At 36.7% G+C, this 12086-nt stretch overlaps 1 protein-coding gene across 3 annotated transcripts in view; it reads left to right on the top strand.

The window, feature by feature from the left end:
- The window catches only part of LOC126416243 (protein turtle-like), a 263351-nt gene that overhangs the window by 226921 nt on the left and 24344 nt on the right, over positions 1-12086 (top strand). For all 3 annotated transcript variants that reach the window (XM_050083857.1, XM_050083859.1, XM_050083858.1), the window contains one exon: positions 4444-4525. In XM_050083857.1, the coding sequence (XP_049939814.1) occupies positions 4444-4525 (82 nt within the window). The remainder of the gene's footprint in view (positions 1-4443; positions 4526-12086) is intronic.

Raw genomic sequence — 12086 nt, 5'->3', positions numbered from 1 at the left:
GTGGGTACTGTCACATGTATTTTGGGAACTGCAGTTTCTAATAGCCACTGTTGCAACTTGTGAAGATGGAAATCTGTCACTCATATTCCTGGAGATTGGTGCCATATTTACCCCTCGGTTCCTTATGAGTGCATAAGAAGACTGGAGAAGACTGGTCTCCTGGGAATTCTAGGAGTGACACACTAACAAGCATAAGACTCCACCCTCCCAGGGAATCCCTAAAAATTGTCTGTAGCTCTAATGACCAGTCTTGATTCCATGGTCGATTCCCCGCCTTCCAGCTCCATTGTGGTTTCATGTCACTGCTTGTTTTCTCACCAGTTATGCTTATAAGGCATTAATAGCTAGTTTTCATCTCTCCAGTGCTTAGCTCTGTATTAATGTGTCTCTATAACCAGTTCTGGTGTTTAACAATGTGGTTAATTTACCCCCTAGAGATGTTGTTGCCTTGGGTCTCTAGCTGTGTTCATTCATATTCATTCCTCACAATGCTACATACAACACTGAACAAGACATCAATTTTTGGCCTCATCCACTGATGAGCCAAAATAAACCTGCTTATTAGCATGGTCGTCTACCATTGCAATCCAAAACAGCAGCAGTTCTTCATGGCATCAATTCAACAAGTTCTTGGTACATTTTTGGAGGTATTTGGCACCAGATGTCTACAGACAAGTCACAAAATTCCTGTAAATTAATGGCTACTGATTTGCGGACACAAAGCCGGCACACGATAACATTCCACGTGCTCTCCTTTTGGTTCAGATCAGGCAAATTTAGTAGCCAAGACACCAATATAAGTTTACTGTCATGCTCGTCAAACTACTGTGGGATGATTCTGACCATGTGATACAAACAGTTATTCCACTGGGAGATGCCATCGCTGTTGGGGCATACACCAAGCATGAAGGGATGTAGGTGGTCCACAACAATAGTCACATAGTCCACAGCTGACTTCGTGACTTTGATTATTACCATCAGATGTGGCTCATGGTTTCCATGCTGTTTAAGGCTGCGAAATTTAGTGATCAGAGGTAACCTAGACCTCGGGCTATGCTACAAATCTGGCTATCGCCACAACCAAAATTTCAGGAGGGGGTGGGGTCAATATCAGACTCTAGCCAAGCGTTTACATACAGTATCTTCTTTCCATATCATAATCAACTCCCAAATAACATCAAAAACTAACTCTAATATAAAATATATAGGAAGCTAATTTATCCCCCAAACATTATGTTTCCTGTCAGTTTACCCCAACAAATCATACTAAAAGACACGTTTTCTAAGAATCTTTAAAGTTTTCTGTGCTCAAATAGCAGCATTTTGAGTTCGTGTGATGGAACAGTGATGTTTTCACAATGTCACAGATATTGTGCTGTGACTGGATGACATGAACATCCGTAGCAACTGCCATGGAAATTAGCACACTGTATTTGCCATATTTATTCTTGTCTATTACAAAAATATACATTTTAAGTGGTTTAGAACACCCAACCACTCAGCTGTATTGCACATTGCTCTGTTAAATTTGTGTACCTCCTTACCTGGATTTACACTATTTTGATTCTTTATTCAAGTTTACATTGGGTCTGGACTAACAAAATTCCTTCACTTTCTTCCTAATCATCATTTTGTATTGTTTTCAAACTCGTGGTATGCTGCTGTCATTAGCAAGAAAGTAAAACTGACTAAACTCGTGCATAATACACTCCCAAAAAGAAACTTAATAATAATGCACATTACACACAATCAGCCAGCGAGGAAACTAAAGTGACTCATAGTATTTTGGGCAGAAGTATATTTCGTATGCCTTTTTTCCATAATAATTTGTGGAACCTGCTAGGTGGTGATACTTACATCACCATACTCTAGTGGACTCTGTTGAGAGATTTGCAAACTAATAGATAGAATAGAAACAAAAAAACACTCTAAAAAACTATCAAAACAATAATACTAAACATCAATTAATGACAAATCACAGCATAATAGAGATATAGAGAGACAGGGATTCAATAGCTAAATTTCAGCAATTTTGTTCATTCTCTTTTGATGTAAGCAATGGAACAGAAACATTGTATCAGGCTGAAACACCAGAGCCTTCTAAACACCCATAAGAGCTGTACTCTGAGGAAGCCACACCCCCAGGCCTCTGCCATGCTGAGCTAAGTGCCATTTCTAGGTGCAGCATGAAGACTAGCTACTACCTGTTCGAAAAACATTATGTGATATCACACATCAGTAGTTTTGAAAACGTTGACCCGCATTATTTAAATCCGTGTCGTAAATATGCAAAATGCCTTCTGATAATTTAAATTCTGTAATATTTTATTGAGAAATTTATTTTAATATATATTTTGGAGTGGCTCCGCTTCAGAGCCTTTAATTACGAGCCGTCCCTGGTTACTACGGATCCCATGGAAGTGCAGGTAAATGTCCCCCAGAGTGTAATACTGCCCCCACTGAACTACAACTGTGTCACAGAACTTGCTTCCAGTAGCCATTTATGTGGATGACAGTGTATCCAGATATGACCATCAATCTATTGTAACATGATTCATCCAACCAGGCAACACGTTTCAATTGATCCACTATCCAATCTTGATAATCCTGTGCCTGAAATCAAAATTGACAGTCTTGATGGTACAGTATGGGAACACATAGGGGTTGGTTGCTGTGGAGCCCCATGTTCAACAATGTGCATTGAATGATAGTCAGCTACAAAATACTTGTACTTGCACCAGCATTTTACTCTGTTGTCAAATCTGCCATAGATCACTTCCTATCCTATTTTATCAAGTGGGCACACTTCCACTTCCACAACCCATGATGAGGTGCGGGTAACTACCACTATATCACTTACTCATTGTTTCACCATCCTTCTACCACTTTCCATAGATGACAGTTGCACACAGTGGCTGACCAGCTTTGATGTTTCCAAGGCGCTCAATCCCTTAGGCCAGGCCATAGCTATCAGCTGTTTATATAGTCACTTATGTTACTGGGTTGTCACATTTGCAGCCCATATGATTTACTCATTTGTATACTTTCCTTATCATATAACATGGTTGAAATGCCATCAGGCAGCATTCTTATATTTGACAATATTTTGGCTCGCAATGTATCTGTTACATTTGATAACAAAGTATTCTGTTGTTCATTCTGGAACATCCTCACAGGTACGTATTGTCCTCTTACAAATTCTGCAAAGATATGTTGCATTAGTAGTGATGACGAAACATCATGAAATCCATTATGTACTTCGCAAACACATACATTCCATATACACATGGTGAAATCATTCTTTCTTCCCAGTTATGATCCCATTTCAGAAACGTCCATCTCTCTCATTCTGTCGTGTATATATATATAGTGTGTGTGTGTGTGTGTGTGTGTGTGTGTGTGTGTGTGTGTGTGTGTGTGTGTGTGTGTGTCCACATGTATGTGCATACGGCACATGTAGAAGCTTACATATAAAATTAGTGTGTGACAGTTACAATAATCATCTCTTTTTAAAAGTGTTGATCTGATTTTTAACACTTCCTCTATGACATCAGCTTGTCTTGCCTCTTACCATTCTTAGTTCCATTAAGAATTTCCAGCTATCATGTTTATAAATATTAGATTATTTTTAATTTTTCATCAAGAACTTACCTCATCCATGTCCATACATAAAAGAAAGACTTTATTTATTCAATTTGTAACTGTGTAAACTGCTTGTTAGTGTCCATATGAATACACACCTGTGGTCTTCAATTTTGATTCAAACAGGCCTGCGATACTGGATTAGTCAGACTGGGAAAGTGAGTATACTGTATTCATTGAGCACTCTGTTTTTCAGTGCTGTATATGGTGTGCTGTTCTTGCTGTTGACTGTCTCAGTATTATGCCACAGTTACCTATTCTGTATGTGTGACACAATTTGTTAAGTATCACTTTTGGCTTCCCATCACATTTTACATATTTATCAGCTTCTCACAGAAATGTTCTATAGACCCACAAACTGCACATGCTTTGTTTATTGAGTGTGACTGTTTCTAACAGTTTGGCTGAAGCAGATACAGACTTTAATGTAAAACAAATCTTTAAAACATATTGCACCTAAAACTTTTACTGTGTATTTACCACACAGTAATACCAAATGTGAAATGCTGTAAATGAGCTTGTAAAATTTGTGTTGTGTCTTGTTGAAGCAGTAAAAATTGTTGTACTTAACTGCATAATCTATTACAAGAAATAAGAAACAAAAGTGAAGATAAGACAGTTGTGTTCATCGGGTGCTTAAAGCAGTTTCTACTGTGCTTTACAGTGCAAAAAGCCCAATTTTCAGACGATTTGCAATTTTTATTGCACCTCTATTACTTTTAAAAATCTTTTAAAAGTACTCTTGTGTTTGAATTTTTGTATCTATCATATTTCAGAATTAAAAATTGTTTGTGTTTGTAGCATACAACATGGTCGCTTGCCGAGTTACCGATGCAAGAAATGGTGGCCAGCCACCAGGGGCCGGTCAAGTGCCTTTGAAAAAGTGAGTGTCTTGCCTTTAACCCCATTTTAAGAAAACTGTAAATTTTTAGAATATGTGTTTTTACAACCACTTCTCAAATTCAGATGAATTTTGTTATTTATGCTATGTCTAAACCCGTACAGAAAAGATTGGTAGACTTGTTATTGAATGATATACTTAGAAAAGAGAACAAAAACTGAAAACAGGGTGTTAATGCAGCTCTGTTTGTATGAAGTACAATATTTCTTAAAAGTAAATTATGAACTTAGCTGATCTTGTACTGTGTTCAGTTACATCAGATAGTATGTGGAGAGATTTTGTATATCATTGTAAGTGGTTTTTATTTTCTTGCAAATGAACACATTTAATTTTGAACATTAATTGCTATTATGTGACAGTATATGGATTAATGAGTATTTCTTTTGCTCATATATTTTAGCTTTAATGATTGTAGACCATTGAAGGTAAATTCCAGTTACTTAAGAATGATGATTTTATATTGTGTGATCAAAATAAAACTAGCTCAGAAAAGGTTTCAAAAGTCTACAAAAAAATAAAGTGAACCACACTAATGAACAGGAAACCGATTATTCGAAAAAGTGCTGGAAATAGCCACCATTGATAATTAATGAATGCTGTACTCTCTAAAATTGCATTGTCATGAAATGCCAAAAAGTCCTAATAGAATGATGAGTTATACAGAATTTTACCTAAAAGAGAACTAGAGTCGTATGGCTCACTCAGATAGCCAATATGAGCTAATTTTGCTAAGGCAAGGGAAACTAGAGAATGATACTTTGTTTTCCCAATGTATTAAATGCTTTTCTCTACAAACTTGATTTGTCAATATTTTTTTCAATAATGGGAAGTCAGGATAAGTCTTCATTGGAGACACTATCTGGTGTGAAGCAACTGTCTTTATTTGTCTTTAATCATGCATTGTTATAGGTGAGAATGACTTGGAATCAGGAGGTTCATTGAGGCATATGAAATTAACTGAGAAGAAAAAGAAACAAATAATAGAAAATGACTTGCAACTTACCTGAATAACACAAAAAATACAGAACGTTTCAAATAACATTACATTACTTTTTTTTTCTTTTTCCCTTATGCACATGTTGTGATGCATTTTGGGACCTGGTTTGCTACCATAGTTCCACCAAACAATAGTTTTCATTACTTTATCTTTTCCTATGCAGTAAAAGGACTTGCAGAACCTGTCACATTATCATATTTTCAATATTCTTCTCAGTAGCAAATGTGTTGAGACAGATCATAATACAGAATGGATTGTGTGAATCTGACTGAACAGCTTATCACTGATGCCAACTGAAATTTGCAAATTAGTGTTGACTAGTAATTATTCTTAAATAATCTGATTTTACAATTGTAATAATTTTAATCATTTCACAAATTACTGTAGATTTATATCTACATGTAACTTGTGTCATTTTTTTTTCTTCAGCCCCCCCCCCCCCCCCTCCTTTCCACACACACACACACACACACACACACACCTCTCTGTTCACTGTCTATCTATCTGATCTGTCTTTGTAGGAGGTCAGGAGTTGGGCGAGTTTGCTCTTATAACTTCTGTTTGGCACAGGTGGAGAATACATTTTTATTGTAGTTTAGGGCCAGGTTCAGTAAAGTATTGTAGAAACAGAGACTTTATTTTTACTGAGAGCTCTTTCATCAGGAAAATGTAATGGTTTTAAAAGTAAAGGCAAAGAAGGAATTTACAGTCAGTGGAAGTGAAAGTCACAGGACATTCAGGATCCTCAGAGACATTACATATATGTGAGAGAAGGTTGGGGTAATAATGAATGAAACAAAACATTTTATTCTTGGGAAATAGAACAGTCCTTTGATCATGATCTTACAGAATAGATTCTTGTTTGTCATCACAAACCTTTTGACACACTACCCTGTATTTGGTAATGATTTGAGCTCGTAAAGGAAAACTTCAGTATTCTACTTTCAGGGATGTTGTGTCTTATTAGTAGTATTGTGTCTCTTGTGAAATAGTGAAAAAATCGTATAATAATTACTCCATAGTTCACTTATGTGAGTTTTAGCTATTGCCAATATGGTAGTTGGACTGAATAATAATCCGTGGTTTTGTTTACTTTCTTAAATTGTTGTTCCAATAAATTTTTAGTGAAGCTATAATCTCACTGAGACAATATATATTGAGGGAATTTTACAGCAGGGGACCAGATTGCCATGTTTTCTATTACACTTATAAAATGTGATAATTCACAGAAAAAATTTCATAAGTTTTCTTTAATAATCTTGGTACAAGGATAAATATCATATTACATTGGTAATAGTTACCATCAGAACTTACTAATTTCTAAAGATGGGGCAATGGAGTGTATATGAATGGTAGATTTGAGACTGTATGTATGCTCAGATCTTTTATAATTAACAGTTTTATGTAACTAAGGAATTATAAAATCATCTTGAAGGCCGTGGCTTAGCTTTTTTTGGGCATCATCATATCTCTTTCTGTTATACATATATTAGAAAACTATACAGTTCATAGTTCTCCTTGCTCTAATCTATTTTATTTACACATATTAAATAGTTTCAACAAAATGATGTTGCTGTTCATTAATAACCAATAGTTTTCTTTATTAAGGCTTTTGTGGAGGCATTAGCTCTCTAATGATAAACCACGAACTGACAGACCATTACCATAATTACTATTTCAGTCACAGATCAAATTAGTTATTGATTATAGCTTTTGTTGTGATAGACGTGCAATTGGTTTCTTATCCAAAGTCTTAGCTTGTAGTTGGATAGAGACTGATTGTTCTTTATTTCTCCCTTATGTAGGAATGTTGATTCAGAAACATATCGGGACAACAAGCACGAGCCCGCTTAATTAAACCAAAGACTCTGAAACTGGACAAGATTCATATAGAGAGAACAGTAAGATACCTTACATGTCCTATTTTAACTTTCTTTTGGCACTGCAACTGTTTAAGATGGCAGAAAGAATTGTAGAGCATGCGCAGTTTTCTTATGTTTTCTGCAAGGGTTAGTACAGGGCCCAGGACACAAGTTTTAAAGCAGAGCAATGTGAATGTCTGCATAACTATGGCAGTGATGTTGTGAGTTTATTGTCCCACAATTTATGTCATTCTATGTATCAGCTATCCAAAATATTTCCAAAGATGGCAGATAGAGAGTGTCAAGTAATTGATTTATCATAGTTAAACATTGATCATTACTGGAAATGAGCACATACAGCCAGCACAGAGAGCATACTAAAAATATTGAACAGTTTTCTTATTTGAATCTAGTTACAGATACATGTCATGTAGTCATATGGTACTTCCCATTTGCACGCCACATGCACAGTCGTTATGAAAACTGATGTAAATTGTGAAAATGAGAGATGAACTGTAGGTTTTGTTATTTTGTCTTATGTTTCTATGTTATGCAATAAACACTTATTAATTAATACGGCATTAGAAAGAAAAATTGCAAAGAAACTGAAACTCATTATCTATCTAGGTAAGGAAGGCAGCCAGAGCTGTGGAACAGATATGTGCTGCGGAAAACTTTCAAATAAATTTGATTAGGTTACAGAATGCAAAATGCATAGTCTCCCCTTAAAAATCGCATTCCTTGCCTGAGAAGTATGACATCTATACATATAGCTACATCACAATGCCCTACAGACAAATTTAAAATGAAGCTATTACCATTGGAAGAACGAAGAAGAAAATTAATATTGCAATCCCATGTTCAGCACTAAAAAATAAACTGTTGTATTCCTTTAACAGATCAAGTATGAGTAAACATAAATTTATCAGAATATTCTGAGAAAAAGTATAGTATGTGCACTGCAAACTGTGAAATAAACAATCAGGGCAAGCCACGATAGTGAAAATAGGGCTTGGCTGAGAAATAGTTTAATAACTGCACTGCAAACTATGAAATAAATAAGCAGGGCAAGTCTGATGCTAGTGGAAATAGGACTCGGTTGGTCAGACAGAAGAATTAGGAAAGAATCTCAGACTTTAAGACCAGAGATTGATCATTTGAAACTTTACATGAAATTAGATTTGGAGGAAGCATAAAACTTTGTGAATAAGTTGCACAACAATATTAGCTATAAATGGTACTCTGTATTCCAATAAGCTGAAGATATTTTCTGCATCACATATTTTGCAATTAATTAGCAAAATTTCGGTTTCACTTTTAAAATCTAAGTACACCAAAGTGTTTAAACATAGTTGAAGTTTATTAGGTACCATTATTTTCTGTGTTTTTAAGAGACAACATTTTAACCAGTCAGCTGTAGAACCAACAATTTATTTATTAATTAAATTTGCTTTACTGAGTGCAGGCACAGGGTCCTATGTAGTAGCCCACATGATTACTTTGGTTAAGAATTTCATTTCTTTTGAGAGATTGGACATAATTGTTGAGAGAATGACATACATAGTGTATTTTAAAGGGAAAGAAACATGCCCTGTACACTAACATTTATTTTAAATATATAATTTAGATGCCTTGATATACAATGATGACTAAAAAGTATCAGAAATTGTATCAAGAAATAATCTGCAGCAAGTTTTGTACTTCAAATGAGAAACATTCAACAGATTTGGGGAAGATGATCAGTATGAAACGTTGCATGGAAATCAGATAATGGAACCTAATGTGCTCAAGCCTAATCTTTAACTGACGATGAACCATTTAAATATCTTTCAACAGGTCTTGCTCAAAGTAATTTCAGTTTCAAATAGAAAAGTAGTTTAATATAAAAAGTAAATACCATACCTTTTCATACACAAAGTATTAACTGAAGAGAAATTGCAGCGAAAAAATAATGTGTATCACCCTTTAATTGTTATTTCATATTTACTATAATTATAAAGGCTAGAAAAAGATGCTCATAAATATGCACTTTTCATTGTGATAAATCCAGTAATCACCATCAAACAGAAAAAGTTTTGAAAATGATGCTTGCTCTCTTAAAAACATTGTGGAAGATAGAGTTAATTGCTATAGATGACGATAATGTACAAAAGAAACTTTAAACTTGTGTTCAGGTTAGAGTACTGTACATTTACATCTTCAAGGGGTCTTGCTTGTAGGAAATGCTCATTTCCCTTCTAAGGAATGTGTACCATAGCCTGCTGTTTGAATAACACTGAAAAAATGATTATTAACATCAATGCAATATGTATCATTTAATACACAATGCAGCATTTTCATGAAGGTTGCATTAAAGTCCATTGTCTGCTATGTGGAGATAACTATCACCATTGAGATTCTGTGAAATTCAGTTATTTGCTTTACATTATGAATATAAAAAATATTTTTTTTGTTATTTCGAGCAAAGAACCCAATTGAACACATCTTGGATGTGATTGAGCATGGGATCAGAGCTCACCCGCACCATCTTCCTGGAAGTTATGGGAATTAGGTGTCTTGCGTGTGCAGATGTGATGCCAACTCCTTCCAGGGACCAACCAAGAGCTGTTTGCTTCCATGGCACAATGTGTTGTCTCATGTATCAGTAGTGCAGTATTACACATACAGTTTGTTTTTGCCACCTGTACTAAGCTGATGAGTTGCGACTTATACAGATATCCTAAGAAAATTATCTCTGAGATGGAATTTTAATTTTAGGGATATAAACTTTTTTTGTGAGTGCTAATTGTTGCCAGAAATTTCCTTACATACACTGTTCTCAAGTGCAGTCATCTTGTTACAATATTTCTCTGCAAAATTTTAATTCCTCTGCTTTTGGTATTCAAAATATAAAAATGTAAAATTTAATTAATTGGAGTCTATTGTCTTTTAGTTGTTGAAGCTTTGAGAACTGTATTGGATGGTCTCACTGATACTTCTCCATATATTTATCAAACACCTGCTCATAATCTACACTGATCAGCCAGAGCATTATGGCCACCAACCTACTATCGATCCAAACCCATCCAGGTGATAGCAGTGTCACCTGGTGAGGAATGACTGCTAGTTGGACACATGCAAGGTGCATGTAGTATCAGTGAGTGTGCTGTCCATGTGTAGAGTGAGGAAGGTGCATGGTCTGTCTGAGTTTGACCGAGGGCAGATTGTGATGGCCCAGAGGCTCAGCTTGAGCATTTTGGAAACATCACTACTTGTTGGGTGTTTGAGGAGTGCTGTGGTGAGGGTTTCAACATGTGGCAATATCAAGGTGAAACTATGTCCGGACATCTTGGGGTTGAGTTGCCACCTCTCGCTACAGATGTCAGACATTGTAGGCTGGGCAGATTGGTAAAACAGGACAAGCAGTTAACTGTGGCGGAACTAATGCCAGTTTTTAATGCTGGTCAGGGTACAAGTGTGCCTGAACACAAAGTACACCGAACACTCCTAATAATGGCCCTCCACAGCTGACAACCTGTGCATTAACATCATGACATCAGCAACCTTGACTGAAATGGGCCCATGACCCCTTGCATTGGATGCTGGCACAATGGCAGAGCATTGCATGATCTGATGAATCCTGATACCTTCTTCATCATGCTAATGGGAGGGCGCGAATCATCATCGCCTAGCTCCTTGACACCTGTACTGCAGGAAGGAGACAAGCTGGCACCATCTCCATTATGCTCTGGGAGACATTCATGGGGGCATCTGTGAGTCCAGTGGAGCTCTTGTAAGCCACCATGACAGGACAGCCGAGAAGAATTGTACACTGGTTGCAGATCACATATCCCACCCTCGTGTTTCCCAACAGCAGTGGCATTTTTCGACAAGATAATGTGCCATATCACAAAGCCAGGAATGTGATGGAGTGGTTCCAGGAACACAGTGGCGAATTCCAATTGATGTGCTGCCCCCCCCCCCCCCCTCCTTCTTTCCCCCCTCCACCCGACCTCCAACTCATGAGATCAGAACCCAATTGAACACATCTTGGATGTGATTGAACATGGGATCAGAGCTCACCCGCACCATCTTCCTGGAAGTTATGGGAATTAGGTGTCTTGCGTGTGCAGATGTGATGCCAACTCCTTCCAGGGACCAACCAAGAGCTGTTTGCTTCCATGGCACAATGTGTTGACACTGTTTTCCATGACAAAGGTGATGTAGTGGCTATTAGGTAGGGGATCATAATGTCCTGGCTGATCAGTGTATAGTTCCTAACATTAAGGGTAGACTAAAAACCTGAAGGTCTTCATTAGCACTTCTAATTCTACATTGTGAGAGAGCGTTTTGAAAGAGCCTGCCCTCATTGCAAAACCAATAATTTTACTTGCTGGAACACTAGAGGTAACATCAGCAATGAATGCGATCTGTCTCTGTCAGTGCCAAATTCACATCAACAACACAAGACAATGCAACAGAAGAGAGAAGAAGTTAATTATTTTGTCCCTTCAGATTCAACATATCACTCAGCAGATGGTTTTTGTCATCTTTTAACAGTCTATCTAGATGCTGATGCTATATTATATTGCCTGAACATGCAGTTTTGCCATAGCAACTTCTACTGTGTACTCACTAACTATCTTCGACATCTCCAGAAGGTGATAAGCAATCACTCAAAACATTACAAAGTTTCCGGAATACC

This window comes from Schistocerca serialis, chromosome 8 (assembly GCF_023864345.2).
Source record: "Schistocerca serialis cubense isolate TAMUIC-IGC-003099 chromosome 8, iqSchSeri2.2, whole genome shotgun sequence".
Lineage (NCBI taxonomy): Eukaryota > Metazoa > Arthropoda > Insecta > Orthoptera > Acrididae > Schistocerca > Schistocerca serialis.
This window is presented reverse-complemented; position numbering and strand designations above follow the sequence as displayed.